Source organism: Ranitomeya variabilis, chromosome 2, assembly GCF_051348905.1.
Source record: "Ranitomeya variabilis isolate aRanVar5 chromosome 2, aRanVar5.hap1, whole genome shotgun sequence".
NCBI classification, from domain to species: domain Eukaryota; kingdom Metazoa; phylum Chordata; class Amphibia; order Anura; family Dendrobatidae; genus Ranitomeya; species Ranitomeya variabilis.
The window spans coordinates 841,747,786-841,764,076 of NC_135233.1; the positions used below are offsets into that span (position 1 = coordinate 841,747,786).

Below are 16,291 nucleotides of genomic sequence, written 5' to 3' on the forward strand. Positions count from 1 at the left end.
CGCTACACCCCTAATGCATTTATAGGCTAATTTGTAAAGCTTTATTTCTCAATCCTGGAACATCTGTGATAAATTCGACCTACTGATTCTTTTCAGAAATCCCATCTGTTAGTGGCAACCTGTAATTTTTGAACTGTACACCGCAGGTTGTTTAGAAGTGGTTTGGACACCTGGAACGGAGATACTGAATCTGTGGAGATTATACATTTCCTTATTTCGTTGGTTCAGGTTTTCATTCGTTTACGGACACCCAACCACAGTGATACTTTAAAAAAAACAACAACAAAAAAAACAAAAAACATTTTTTGGATAATACATTTTGCAAATTTACTTTTAGTACACTTTGCTGACTTAGTATTGGTTAAATTAATAATTTGTTTTGTTCCTTTTCCCCTCTAGGGCAAGCTTATAGGGATATGTGGATGTGTGGGCAGTGGAAAAACATCCTTAATTTCTGCTATACTTGGACAGGTAATATACAGGTTAATTTCAGAAACTGTGTGTGGGTGCACATAAGATAGATTGTGGATTAAAACTAACATGTATTTCCATTGGTCTTCCTGATGGGGACATTGAAGGACTACTTGTTGTCCATATACTGTATACATTGAGCTTCGAAGCGGGATAAAAGTGACCTTGTGTTATTTAACTCCATGCAGACTTTGATGGATTTAAAGTGGATGCAAGGTCTTTTGCTAAAAGCTGTCACTATGTGACTGCAGTCTTCAGAATCCTTAGGCCATGTTCACACGCTGCGGTTTTTACCGCGGAACCGCCACGATTTTGATGCTGCGGGTCCGCAGCAGTTTCCATAGCGTTTACATTAACATGTAAACCCTATGGAAACCGCAAACCGCAGTGCACATGCTGCGGGAAAAACCGCGCAGAAACGCAGCGGTTTACAACCCGCAGCATGTCACTTCTTTGTGCAGAATCGCTGCGATTCTGCACCCATAGAAATGCATTGAACCGCTTACTTCCCGCATGGGGCTGTGCCCACGTTGCGGGAAGTAAGCGGATAATGTGCGGGTGGTACCCAGGGTGGAGGAGAGGAGACTCTCCTCCAGGCCCTGGGAACCATAAAATAGTGTAAAAAAAAGAATTAAAATAAAAAATGAAGCTATACTCACCTCTCAGCGCTGCCCGCGGCCGTCCGGTCTCAGTTGCTGTGCCGAACAGGACCTGTGGTGACGTCGCGGTCACATGACCGTGATGACGCCGCGGTCACATGACCGTGACGTCACGAAGGTCCTTGTCGGCACAGCCGCTTGCAGCGCCGGGGAGATCGCGACGTCAGAGGGTGAGTATAAGGCCAATTTTTATTATTTTTTACATTACTATTGATGCTGCATATTGCTGCATATGCAGCATCAATAGTACAGCAGTAATCCCGCAGCGGAAACCGCGGAACAAACCGCGATAAATCTGCAGGGATAACCACAGCGGTTTTGCCCTGCAGATTTTCAATTCCGCTGCGGGATTAACCCGCAGAGGAACCCGCAGCGTGTGAACATGGCCTAACAGTATGCACAACCTACAGTATCAGGATTCTCCAGTATCGGTGGCAAGAGCTGGATGTCATGTGGCCACAAGTATGCAATTTGCATACATTCTGATTATATATGCATGGCCTCGCTCAATACAAGTGAATTGGGCAAAGCTGCACATGTTTTGCTGGTGTTGACCTCAAGGTGAAGAGAATCCTCTTAGCCTAAGATCTGGGTTAGCACACAGGTCAAGGGCAGCGGTGCAACAGATAGGTGATGCAGGCAGGACATGGATAGCTGAGGGACTGGAAACCGTAGGTAAACGGGAGACCTCCAGAAAACTGTGGACCAGGTAGCCGGAATGCTGGGAATCATAGGGAGACGTCTGGAAAACTGTAGGCAGGCAGGTGGCGTACTGGAACCCATAGGCAGGCGAGAGATATCCAGGAGAGTAAAAGCAGGCGGGAAACGCCCCGAAGACCGCAGGCAGGCCTGATGGAAACTACAGGCAGACGGGAGACGTCTAAGAGATTGCAGATTGCAAGTGACCAGGCTAAGGGTACTGTCACACTCTGCAACTTTCCAACGATCACGACCAGCGATACGACCTGGCCGTGATCGTTGGAAAGTCGTTGTGTGGTCACTGTAGAGCTGTCACACAGACCGCTCTCCAGCGACCAACGATGCCGAGGTCCCGGGTAACCAGGGTAAACATCGGGTTACTAAGCGCAGGGCCGCGCTTAGTAACCCGATGTTTACCGTGGTTACCAGCGTAAAAGTAAAAAACAAACAAACCGTACATACTCACATTCCGGTGTCCTTCAGGTCCCTTGCCGTCTGCTTCCCGCACTGACTGAGTGCCGCCGTAAAGTGAAAGCAGATCACAGCGGTGACGTTGCCGCTGTGATCTGCGCTCACTTTCCGGCCGGCAGTCAGTCAGAGCGGGAAGCAGACGGCAAGGGACCTGAAGGACACCGGAATGTGAGTATGTACGGTTTGTTTTTTTCTACTTTTACGCTGGTAACCACGGTAAACATCGGGTTACTAAGCGCGGCCCTGCGCTTAGTAACCCGATGTTTACCCTGGTTACAAGCGAACGCATCGCTGGATCGCTGTCACACAAAACGATCCAGCGATGACAGCGGGAGATCCAGCGACGAAAGAAAGTTCCAAACTATCTGCTACGACGTACGATTCTCAGCAGGGTCCCTGATCGCAGTAGTGTGCCAGACACTGCGATATCGTATGGATATCGCTGGAACGTCACGGATCGTACCGTCGTAGCGACCAAAGTGCTACTGTGTGACAGTACCCTAAGGTGTACAAAGAAACTCAGAGTCTAGTAACACCAGAGTCTTTATATCAAATCAAAGGTGTGTATTCACCTTTTACAGTATGTATTTTTAAGTTTATTACTGCCTGAGCTTGGATCCAGGCAGTCTCTGACCACACATATAATAAAGTCAATGTGTCAGTATACTACTCTCCTTTTCCATGACTTGGATTCTTCTTAATACATAGTGAAATGTAGAAATTAATGATTCTAACATAATAACTATATTCTACTTGTAAGTTCTTGAGTATATAAGTAACACATCTCTTGAATCGGGGTCTCTGCCACTACATTATGTTGCTCTCAGATTGGATGGCAAAAACCTGATGACAGATTCCCTGTAAGGTGGCGGTTCACTCCATATAGACATAGCATGATGGTGGAATTAACTTTTATCTGATGAATTTGAGTTTGTATTGACAATAAAGTTGTCCAAAGTGGCTATACATTATCAATTCCACCAGACAAAGGATGAACAATTATTCATTAACGGGAACATGTCAGCAGGATTGTGCATGGTAACCTACAGACAGTGTCAGGTCGGTGCCGTATAAAGATTAACCCCTTAATCCCATATGACGTACTATCCCGTCAAGGTGACCTGGGACTTAATTCCCAGTGACGGGATAGTACGTCATAGCCGATCGGCCGCGCTCACGGGGGGAGCGCGGCCGATCGCGGCCGGGTGTCAGCTGCCTATTGCAGCTGACATCCGGCACTATGTGCCAGGAGCGGTCACGGACCGCCCCCAGCACATTAACCCCCGGCACACCGCGATCAAACATGATCGCGGTGTACCGGAGGTACAGGGAAGCATCGCGCAGGGAGGGGGCTCCCTGCGTGCTTCCCTGAGACTATCGGTACAAGGGAATGTACTCACCTTGTACCGAGCGTCTCCTCCCTGCAGGCCCCGGATCCAAAATGGCCGCAGGGCTGCATCCGGGTCCTGCATGGAGTACTTCCGGGTCCGGAGCAGGCTGCAGATGAAAGCTGCAGCCTGCAGCGATGTGAGTTAGAGCGCCGATCTGATAGAGTGCTATGCAAACTATCAGATAGGCGATCTGTGATGTCCCCCCCTGGGACAAAGTAAAAAAGTAAAAAAAAAATATTTCCACTTGTGTAAAAAAAAAAAAAAAAATATCCCTAAATAAAGAAGAAAAAAAATATATTATTCCCATAAATACATTTCTTTATCTAAACCCCCCCCCAAAAAAGCAATAAAAGTACACATATTTAGTATCGCCGCGTCCGTAACGACCCAACCTATAAAACTGTCCCACTAGTTAACCCCTTCAGTGAACACCGTAAGGGAGAAAAAAAAAAAACGAGCCAAAAAACAACGCTTTATTATCATACCGCCGAACAAAAAGTGAAATTCTACGCGATCAAAAAGACGGATATAAATAACCATGGTACCGCTGAAAACGTCATCTTGTCCCGCAAAAAATGAGCCGCCATATAGCATCATCAGCAGAAAAATAAAAAAGTTATAGTCCTCAGAATAAAGCGATGCCAAAATAATTATTTTTTCTATAAAATAGCTTTTATCGTATAAAAGATCCAAAACATAAAAAAATGATATAAATGAGATATCGCTGTAATCGTACTGACCCGACGAATAAAACTGCTTTATCAATTTTACCAAACGTGGAACGGTATAAACGCCTCCCCCAAAAGAAATTCATGAATAGCTGGTTTTTGGTCATTCTGCCTCACAAAAATCGGAATAAAAAGTGATCAAAAACTGTCACATGTCCGAAAATGTTACCAATAAAAATGTCAACTCGTCCCGCAAAAAACAAGACCTCACATGACTCTGTGGACCAAAATACGGTAAAATTATAGGTCTCAAAATGTGGAGACGCAAAAACTTTTTTGCTATAAAAAGCGTCTTTTAGTGTGTGACAGCTGCCAATCATAAAAATCCGATATAAAAAACGCTATAAAAGTAAATCAAACCCCCCTTCATCACCCCCTTAGTTAGGGAAAAATAATAAAATTAAAAAAATGTATTTATTTCCATTTTCCCATTAGGGCTAGGGTTACGGCTAGGGTTAGGGCTAGGGTTAGGGCTAAGGTTAGGGCTAGGGTTAGGGCTAGGGTTAGGGTTGGGTCTAGGGTTGGAGCTAAAGTTAGGGTGGGGCTAAAGTTAGGGATAGGGTTGGGACTAAAGTTAGGGTTGGGGCTAAAGTTAGGGTTAGGGTTTGGATTACATTTACGGTTGGGATTAGGGTTGGGATTAGAATTAGGGGTGTGTCAGGGTTAGGGGTGTGGTTAGGGTTACAGTTGGGATTAGGGTTAGGGGTGTGTTTGGATTAGTTTCAGGTAGAATTGGGGAGTTTCCACTGTTCAGGCACATCAGGGGCTCTCCAAACGCGACATGGCGTCCGATCTCAATTCCAGACAATTCTGCGTTGAAAAAGAAAAACAGTGCTCCTTCCCTTCCGAGCTCTCCCGTGCGCCCAAACAGGGGTTTACCCCAACATATGGGGCATCAGCGTACTCGGGACAAATTGGACAACAACTTTTGGGGTCCAAGTTCTCTTGTTATCTCTGGGAAAATAAAAATTTGGGGGGCTAAAAATCATTTTTGTGGGAAAAAAAGAATTTTTAGTTTCACGGCTCTGCGTTATAAACTGTTGTAAAACACTTGGGGGTTCAAAGCTCTCAAAACACATCTAGATAAGTTCCTCAGGAGGTCTAGTTTCCAATATGGGGTCACTTGTGGGGGGGTTGTACTGTTTGGGTACATCAGGGGCTCTGCAAATGCAACGTGACGCCTGCAGACCAATCCATCTAAGTCTGCATTCCAAATGGCGCTTCTTCCCTTCCGAGCTCTGCCATGCGCCCAAACAGTGGTTCCCCCCCACATATGGGGTATCAGCGTACTCAGGACAAATTGGAGAACAACTTTTGGAGTCCAATTTATCCTGTTACCCTTGTGAAAATACAAAACTGGGGGCTAAAAAAATCATTTTTCTGAAAAAAAAAAATTTTTTATTTTCACGGCTCTGCGTTATAAACTGTAGTGAAACACTTGGGGGTTCAAAGCTCTCAAAACACATCAAAATAAGTTCCTTAGGGGGTCTACTTTCCAAAATGGTGTCACTTGTGGGGGGTTTTAATGTTTAGGCACATCAGGGGCTCTCCAAACGCGACATGGTGTCCCATCTCAATTCCAGTCAATTTTGCATTGAAAAGTCAAATGGTGCTCCTTCTCTTCCGAGCTCTGCTATGCGCCCAAACAGTGGTTTACCCCCACATATGGGGTATCGTTGTACTCAGGACAAATTGATCAACAACTTTTGTGGTCTAATTTCTTCTCTTACCCTTGGGAAAATAAAAAATTGGGGGCGAAAAGATCATTTTTGTGGAAAAATATGATTTTTTATTTTTACGGCTCTGCATTATAAACTTCTGTGAAGCACTTGGTGGGTCAAAGTGCTCACCACACATCTAGATAAGTTCCTTAAGGGGTCTATTTCCAAAATGGTGTCACTTGTGGGGGGTTTCAATGTTTAGGCACATCAGGGGCTCTCCAAACGCAACATGGCGTCCCATCTCAATTCCAGTGAATTTTGCATTGAAAAGTCAAATGGCGCTCCTTCCCTTCCTAGCTCTGCCATGCACCCAAACAATGGTTTACACCCACATATGGGGTATCAGCGTACTCAGGACAAATTGCACAACAATTTTTCGGGTCCAATTTCTTCTCTTGCCCTTGAGAAAATAAAAAATTAGGGGCGAAAAGATCATTTTTGTGAAAAAATATGATTTTTTTATTTTTACGGCTCTGCATTATAAACTTCTGTGAAGCACTTGGTGGATCAAAGTGCTCACCACACATCTAGATAAGTTCCTTAAGGGGTCTACTTTCCAAAATGGTGTCACTTGTGGGGGGTTTCAATGTTTAGGCATATCGGGCTCTCCAAACGCAACATGGTGTCCCATCTCAATTCCAGTCAATTTTGCATTGAAAAGTCAAATGGCGCTCCTTCGCTTCCGAGCTCTGTCATGTGCCCAAAAAGTGGTTTACCCCCACATATGGGGTATCGGCGTACTCAGGACAAATTGTACAACATCTTTTGGGGTCCATTTTCTCCTGTTACCCTTGGTAAAATAAAACAAATTGGAGCTAAAGTAAATTTTGTGTGAAAAAAAGTTAAATGTTCATTTTTATTTAAACATTCCAAAAATTCCTGTGAAACACCTGAAGGGTTAATAAACTTCTTGAATGTGGTTATGAGCACCTTGAGGGGTGCAGTTTTTAGAATGGTGTCACACTTGGTTATTTTCTATCATATAGACCCCTCAAAATGACTTCAAATGAGATGTGGTCCCTAAAAAAAAATGGTGTTGTAAAAATGAGAAATTGCTGGTCAACTTTTAACCCTTATAACTCCCTAACAAAAAAAAATTTTGGTTCCAAAATTGTGCTGATGTAAAGTAGACATGTGGGAAATGTTACTTATTAAGTATTTTGCGTGACGTATCTCTGTGATTTAAGGGCATAAAAATTCAAAGTTGGAAAATTGTGAAATTTTCAAAATTTTTGCCAAATTTCCATTTTTTTCACAAATAAACACAAGTTATATCGAATAAATTTTACCACTAACATGAAGTACAATATCTCACGAGAAAACAAAGTCAGAATCGCCAAGATCCGTTGAAGCGTTCCAGAGTTATAACCTCATAAAGGGACAGTGGTCAGAATTGTAAAAATTGGCCCGGTCATTAACGTGCAAACCACCCTCGGGGCTTAAGGGGTTAAGAAACAACAACAAGTTGGATTTCATCAACTAAGGTATCATTTTATTCAGTACAACAGCTCCGACCTGACACGGTCTGTAGGTTACTGTGCACAATCCTGCTGACAGGTTCACTTTAAACATTTATACGTGCTGTCTTGAGATCGGGACCTTGTGCTGCGTGGCAATGGGTACTAAGAGGAGAAGGACTCGTGAAAAGACACACCTAACATATTACATACCTGCATAATTCAGTATCCAAAAGAGTAAACAGTCCTGTAGTCTCTGATTCATAGTAAGTTCTCCTATCTACTGTGCGGGCGGGAGAGGGACGCCACAGGGTTTTAAAGCCGCCATAATTCTGCTGCCGCGTGCTGCAAAGTTAAATTGAAGGTTTGCTGACTGCAAGCAAGAGAGAGAGTCTGAGCCCAGGGAGCCCTCGTTCGTAACATAAAGAGGGTGCCCCTGCTGGATAAGCCTATAAAAGGAGGGGAAATGCACTGCCTGATTAGTCCCTTCTGGCACTATCCCCGCTGAGGGGGAGGAATGCTTCCTTTTGACAAGAGATCTTTGGCAAGTGGTGGGTAAAAAGACCTTCAGCTAAAGATCTGGCTAAAGAAGGGAAGAAGAAGCAGCACAGCTGGGACTGCAGGAGGACACCTGTTCATCCTGTGTGAGGAGACAGAGGAATATTAGTGGGGAGGTGGCGGCCTGACTGGAGCAGTTCTCCCATAGGGCACAAAATACAACAAGAAGCAGCCAAAAGCCAGAAGGGAGCATTCAGGGATCAAATAAGTCCCAATACTTTGAAATGGAGGAGGATGAGTCCCCTGAAATAGCTGCCACCTCTCGGTGGTCCCCAGAGATGGGAGAAAGAAAAAGGGTGCTCCTGTAAAAGCAGCTTTGGGAGAATATCCCTCTTTACTGGATGTTGTGAATGCAGTCAATAAATGTAATACCACCCTTTTAGCACTGGCTGGTCAGGTGGGATTTATCCAGGAAACCATTTCGATAATCCGTACCACTGATGTGGAAGGCAGAGCAAGTGAGCCCCAGGAAGCCCTTCCACGTCCGTAGAGACACTGAAAATCATACAGAGGCGGGCGGACCTGCTGGCTAGGGCGGAAGACCTGGAAAATTACCAGAAACACACAAATAAGACTATAAAGGTATAAAGATGCAGACATAAATTAAAAGTAAGCTCAGGAGAACCAGGATATCGTGTTTGGTGGGCAGAAAGTCTTATTCTTCACAGACTTTTTGGCCTCCATTCTGTATACTCCAGTTAAGCCAGAGGTGTAAGCCTCTTAGTAGATGAGTATCCCCTTTAAGAGCTCAGTGAACATTATCCCATTTTGAATGCATGATTGCAATGGTATATGTACCTCCTCAATACTCTGTTTTGCGCAATAAAATACTAGTGAAACTTGCAGAAATGCCAGATATCCCCCTCATAATTATGGGCGAGTTAAATTATATTTAATTACTAGCTGAAGAGCCCGGCATTGCCTGGGCATAGTAAATATCTGTGGTTAGTTATAGCACCTCACTTCTCTTATTTTCCCATCACGCCTCTCATTTTCCCCATCACATCTTTCATTTTCCCCCTCACATCTCTCATTTTCTCCCTCACACCTCTCATTTTCCCCCTCACTCCTCTTATTTTCCCCCTCACTCCTCTCATTCCCCCCTAACACTTGTCATTTCGACCTCACATCTGCCATTTTCCGATCACTCCACTATTTCCCCTCACTCCTCTCATTTTGCACTCACATCTTTTCATTTTCACCTCACACCTCTCATTTTCACCTCAGTATATACATGTTTGTCATCTCCCTTATATATAGTATACACCTGTATGTCATCTCCTGTATATAGTATATACCTGTATGTCATCTCCCCTGTATATAGTATATACCTGCTGTGTGTCATCTCCCCTGTATATAGTATATACATGTATGTCATCTCCTATATATAGTATATACCTGTGTGTAATCTCCTCCTGTATATAGTTTATACCTGTGTGTCATCTCCTCCTGTATATAGTATATACCTGTATGTCATCTCCTCCTATATATAGTATATACCTGTATGTAATCTCCTGTATATAGTATATACCTGTGTGTCATCTCACCTATATATAGTATATATTTGTGTCATCTCCTCCTGTATATAGTATATACCTGTATGTCATCTCCTCCTATACATAGCATATACCTGTATGTCATCTCCTCCTGTATATACTATATACCTGTAGGTAATCTGCTCCTGTATATAGTGTATACCTGTGTGTCATCTCCTCCTGTATATAGTATATACCTGTATGTCATCTCCTCCTCTATATAGTATATACCTGTGTGTCATCTCTCCTGTATATAGTATATATCTGTGTCATCTCCTCCTGTATATAGTATATACCTGTGTGTCATCTCCCCTGTAAATAGTATATACCTGTGTGTCATCTCCTCCTGTATATAGTATATATCTGTATGTCATCTCCTCCTGTATATACCTGTGTGTCATCTCCCCTGTATATAGTATATATGTGTGTGTCATCTCCTCCTGTATATAGTATATACCAGTGTGTCATCTCCTCCTGTATATAGTATATACCTGTGTGTCATCTCCCCTGTAAATAGTATATACCTGTGTCATCTCCTCCTGTATATAGTATATATCTGTATGTCATCTCCTCCTGTATATACCTGTGTGTCATCTCCCCTGTATATAGTATATATGTGTGTGTCATCTCCTCCTGTATATAGTATATACCAGTGTGTCATCTCCTCCTGTATATAGTATATACCTGTGTGTCATCTCTCCTGTATATAGTATATATCTGTATGTCATCTCCTCCTGTATTAGACCTCGTTCACACGTTTTTTGGTCAGTATTTTTACCTCAGTATTTGTAAGCTAAATTGGCAGCCTGATAAATCCCCAGCCAACAGTAAGCCCACCCCCTGGCAGTATATATTAGCTCACACATACACATAATAGACTGGTCATGTGACTGACAGCTGCCGTATTTCCTATATGGTACATCTGTTGCTCTTGTAGTTTGTCTGCTTATTAATCATATTTTTATTTTTGAAGGATAATACCAGACTTCTGTGTGTTTTAGGGCGAGTTTCGTGTGTCAAGTTGTGTGTGTTGAGTTGCGTGTGGCGACATGCATGTAGCGACTTTTGTGAGATGAGTTTTGGGTGGCGACATGCATGTAGCGACTTTTGTGAGATGAGTTTTGGGTGGCGACATGCGTGTAGCAACTTTTTGTGTGTCGAGTTGCATGTGACAGGTTAGTGTAGCAAGTTGTGTGCAGCAAGTTTTGCGCATGGCGAGTTTTATGTGTGGTGGCTTTTGAGTATGTGCAAGTTTTGTGTGAGGCAACTTTTGCATGTGTTGCAACTTTTGTGCATGTGGCAATTTTTCCGCGTGTGCAAGTTTTGCGTGTGGCGAGTTTTCCATGAGGTGAGTTTTGCACGTGTGGCGAGTTTTGCATGTGGAGAGTTTTGCGCGTGGCGAGTTTTGAGCGGCGACTTTTGTGTTTCGACTTTTATGTGGCGAGGTTGGTGTATGTGTGGTGAAATGTGTGCTGAGGGTGGTACATGTGTTCGAGCACGTGGTAGTGTGTGGTGCATTTTGTGTGTGTGTTCATATCCCCGTGGTGGTGAGTATCCCATGTCGGGGCCCCACCTTAGCAACTGTACGGTATATACTCTTTGGCGCCATCGCTCTCATTCTTTAAGTCCCCCTTGTTCACATCTGGCAGCTGTTAATTTGCCTCCAACACTTTTCCTTTCATTTTTTCCCCATTACGTAGATAGGGGCAAAATTGTTTGGTGAATTGGAAAGCGCGGGGTTAAAATTTCACCTCACAACATAGCCTATGACGCTCTCGGGGTCCAGACGTGTGACTGTGCAAATTTTTGTGCCTGTAGCTGCGACGCCTCCAACACTTTTCCTTTCACTTTTTCCCCCATTATGTAGATAGGGGCAAAATTGTTTGGTGAATTGGAAAGCGCGGGGTTAAAATTTCACCTCACAACATAGCCTATGACGCTCTCGGGGTCCAGACGTGTGACTGTGCAAAATTTTGTGGCTGTAGCTGCGACGGTTCAGATGCCAATCCCGGACATACACACATACACACATTCAGCTTTATATATTAGATAAGGATAAGTGTCCTGCATGGAATTAATCTTTTATCCTTTTGGTCACCCTTCTTAATGAACCTGATCTGGGTTTGATTGGTATTTCTATTGCGAGAGCTTCCAATATAAGTTTTTTCTGTTGTGCTTCATCGACATTAGTCCTTCTCACAAATTGGTATGGCTCTGTAATTCCCTTATGGCCCCTTTCCTATGTGACATTGAATATTCCACTGGGTACTTATCAGATCCCTCTCCTATCCTATTCCAGGTACTGGTGGACCCAAAGTGGCCTTTACACGTTCCTTGGGCTGGAAACTCAACCCATTTTGGCTCAAAGTTATGAACAATGATAATGTCAAGGGGGAATTGTCACAATTTTTTTTAGCTTAGTTCTAAACTGGGCATCCATTAATGTAGTTTGGGACACCATGAAGGCATTCCTGAGAGGGGTCCCAATAAGACAAATGAAGAATGTAACGGATAGATTGCAAAACAAGGGAGAGGAGCTTGAGAATATGGGTGCAAATGATTGAGGGAGCCTATATTCTCAATAATAGTTCTGAAAATCAGGTGTGGTTGAAGGAGGCCCAGCAACAACTATGATCATTCCAACTAGAGAAGGCGGATAATAAACGTATGTTTTTAAAACAACAGTTTTATGAAGAGGGGAAAACAACTGGTTGTTTATTAGCCAAACTGGCTCAGGCACAACGGGATAGCGCATTTTTATATCCGTTAAGTGTCCAAACTAGCAGCAGCACAGGAGGACCTGCAGCAAGCTGCCTTACCTGCCATCCGGCAGCTTCTCCGGTTAAGTGCTGGGGCTGGAGGGCTTCTTTCAGGAGGTTTGGGGCGGCGCTGAGTAAGGGTGGAAACATCCTCACTGCAGGGGTGCGCATCGGCTCTTTCCTGCATCGGCGCCGCAAATTTAGTCCCCGGCTAAGGCACTGTTCTAGGCCACAACCCCCGACTTCGCCCACGCTATGACACGATGCGGAGACTCAGCCCACCGGTCCTGGAGCTTCTCGCCCAGCACGAGAACCACCTCTCAAATCTACCCCCCCCCCCCCCTCAGCACGCACTCTATCTGCCATCAGGACTGCATTTTACATCTGAATCCCTCCGTATCCTCCTCCCTGCTGTATCCCCTTCTTTTCTTGGCAGTACCTCTTCTCAGCAGCCGCAATATTATAGGGCCACATAGATGGGTGCATCAACTCCCAGCTTAAGGTTTTAAAAAAGTCTAACAAGACTATGGCTATATTCTTTACTTCATGCTCCTCCTGCCAATCTGCATTTCCTAAGCTCAGAGTTCACCGCTCTGCAATGCCTGTGACCCCAACTGTGCTCAGGAGCCCTCTGCCGCCACCAAGCCCACTGTACCTAGTCCCCCTGAGTGGGCTTCGTCACTATCTCAATCCATGGCTTCGCTGGCCAAAGCGATTGAATCCCTCCGCGATCCTTCGGGGGACCGGAGCGTTTGCAGGACTGATGTAGACGTACCTTCCCCAAGCCGGGAGCAGTCGGTTAGCAGGGGCCGAAAGCACTCTAGAAGCCGTCAGGCACCTAGAAAACGGATCCGTAGCACATCTCTTGAGCAGACACGTGCCTTGTCGCCTCACAGCTCCATTTCTCACTCTCTCCAGGGTTCAGTAGCGAACGCAAATCTGACTGCAAAACTAATGGTTCCTTAGATCTGGATTCGCCAGACTTTCAGAAGACAGTGGATTCGCTTATTGAGGCAGTCAACCAGGCTTTATAGGTTGAAGAAGATTCCGGCTCGGCTCTGGATCAGACCATGTCCTTTAAGAGAACTAAACGCTTTCATAAGGCATTTGCTATTCACCCTAAATTTAGAGCCATAGTTAATAGGCACAGAGAGCGCCCGGATAAACGCTTCACAGGACAAAGACCCCTTGAAGCCAAGTATCCCTTTTCAGCTGATCTGAAAAAAAAAGATTGGGCTGAATCTCCGGGGTTGATCCCCCAGTATCTCGCCTAGCATCCAAAACTCTCTTCTCCGTGCGGGATGGCTCATCCTTCTATCTGACGGTCCATGGGATTTTTGAAAGTTTGGCTCGCTCTGTCTTTGAAGCCTCAGATTCGGCTCTCTATCCATCCTTTGCCACAGCTTGGGTAGCTAAGGCTAGGGTTTTCTGGTCAGAGACCTTGGCTAATTCACTTCGGAACAGTAACCTTCCTCCAGAGGCGGCACACCTTGCCAACCACGTTTCCCGAGAAGGCGATTACCTGGTACATGCATCTTTGAATGCGGCCGGTTGTGCTGCTCTGTCAGCAGCCAATGCCATCTATCAGAAGGTCATTATGGCTCAGAGAGTGGAAGGCTTCAAAAATGTCTCTCACCTCCCTTCCTTATAAAAGCGGCCGCTTATTAGGGGAAAAGCTGGATCAGATAATTTCCTATACTACGGGAGGAATGAGTAAATGCCTTCCCCCAACGGAGACTCAGAAGTCCCTTTCGGAGACGGCAACAAATCAGTTTCCGTTCCTTTCGCTCCACTCCAAGCGGGGCCACTACCTCTACTTCATCAGGTTCAGGACGCTCTCCACGAAGAGATGGCAGAACTCAGGTCTCGTACAGACCTAACCACCATTGGAAGCCCCGACCCAAACAGTCGAGGCCTAAAGGACCTAGGTCCCAGAGATTTTGCTATCAGTGCTATCCGGTCGACACCAGCGGGGTCGGCGGCCGCCTACTTCTCTTTCGTCGGGTCTGGCTTTCTGTCATCTCTGACGAGTGGGTCAGAGATCTGGTGCTGTCTGGATACAAAATCGACTTTGCTGCGCGCCCCTCTTCACGTTTCTTTCCCTCCCGTCCTCCCTCTTCAGAGGCAAGAGCAATCGCTTTCTCCCGGGCCATAAACACATTGCATCACGATGGCGTCATTGTCCCCGTCTCAGAAAGCGAAAGGTTTCACTGTTTCTATTCAAACCTTTCTGCCGTCCCAAAGAAGGTCGGAAAGGTGAGACCTATACTAGACCTCAAACTTCTAAACAAGTTTGTCAAGGTCTGCCATTTCTGCATGAAATCTCTGCGTTCAGTCATCAGTTCCCTGGAAGAAGTGGAATTCTTGGCCTCAATTGACATCCGAGACACTTACTTGCACATTCCAATTTTTCCCCCTCACCAGAGATTCCTGTGCTTCGCCATTCACCACCAGCTTTTCCAATTCACGGCCCTGCCCTTTGGCATTGCTACTGCCCCCATAGTGTTCACAAAGGTCATGGCCATCCTGCACTCTCGGGGCATGATCGTTCTGCCCTATCTGGACGACCTGTTGATCAAAGGTCCGTCCTTCCACGACTGCGCGAAGTCCGTTTGCATTACTTGCGATACCCTCTCTCGCCAGGGCTGGCTGATAAACTTAAACAAATCTGTCCCAGTCCAGCAGATTTCCTTTCTAGGAATGTCCCTGGACTCGTCTCAGGGGTTGGTAACTCTCCCTCCAGACAAAGTCTTAGCCCTTCATCAAGGAGCCTGAGCGCTTCGTCAGTCTTACCCTCACTCCATCCGGTTTGCAATGAGGGTACTAGGAAAGATGGTAGCCGGGATTGAAGCGGTTCCCTTTTCTCAACTGCACGTACCCTACAACATTACCTTCTGGCAGCTTGGGACAGAAACCCTTTCTCCCTCGGCTGAAGGTGTCGCTTATCCCTGCAGGTCAGACAGACTCTCAGGTGGTGGACATTGAACTTTTCCCTCAACCGGGGGAAGTCTTTTCTACCCGTTCAATGGCTAATAGTGACTACCGATGCCAGTCTTTCGGGCTGGGGAGCAGTCTTCTGCCACCACACTGCCCAGGTCCGCTGGTCAATTCAGGAATCTAAGCTACCGATCAACGTTCTGAAGATCCGTGCTATTCAACTGGCTCTGCAGCACTTCCATCATTTTCTGGTGGGTCACGCCACGTATCCAATCAGACAACGCTACGGCTGTGGCATATATCAATCATCAGGGGGTACCCGCAGCAGGGCGGCCATGTTCGAGGTAACTCGCATCCTTCGTTGGGCAGAGAACAACCGCTCGGTGATCTCAGCGGTGCACATTCCAGGAGTGGAAAACATGACAGCGGACTTCCTCAGCAGTCAGGGTCTTACTTCGGGGAGTGGGAGCTCCATCCAGAAGTCTTCAACCTGGTCTGTCTTCTCTGGGGGATCCCAGATGTGGACCTCATGGCGTCCAGACTGAATGCCAAGGTTCCCCAGTTTATAGCTAGGTTTCGAGATCCAAGAGCCATCGGTGTCAACACTCTGGTTGTTTCATGGTGCCAATTCCGCCTTCCGTACAATTTTCCTCCTCTACCGTTACTCCTCAGAGTAATCAGGAAAATCAAGGCGGAAGGAGTACCAGTGATCCTGGTCGCTCCCGATTGGCCTCGCCGCGCGTGGGTGTATACTGCGGAGGAGGAGCTAACTTTTTTTGTGTTAACTTAGTGTCAGCCTCCTAGTGGCAAGCAGTATACAGCCCATGGTCTGTGTCCCCCAATGAGTGGCTCGGAGAAAATGATTTTACGGTGAATACACAAAAATCCCTGTTTTGTCTAAAGAG

The 16,291-nt window shown here is 45.6% G+C and overlaps 1 protein-coding gene across 4 annotated transcripts in view; it reads left to right on the plus strand.

Moving 5' to 3' along the window:
- The window catches only part of ABCC5 (ATP binding cassette subfamily C member 5), a 123,678-nt gene that overhangs the window by 62,349 nt on the left and 45,038 nt on the right, over positions 1 to 16,291 (plus strand). For all 4 annotated transcript variants that reach the window (XM_077290143.1, XM_077290145.1, XM_077290146.1 and 1 more), the window contains one exon: positions 400 to 471. In XM_077290143.1, coding sequence (XP_077146258.1) covers positions 400 to 471 — 72 coding nt within the window. The remainder of the gene's footprint in view (positions 1 to 399; positions 472 to 16,291) is intronic.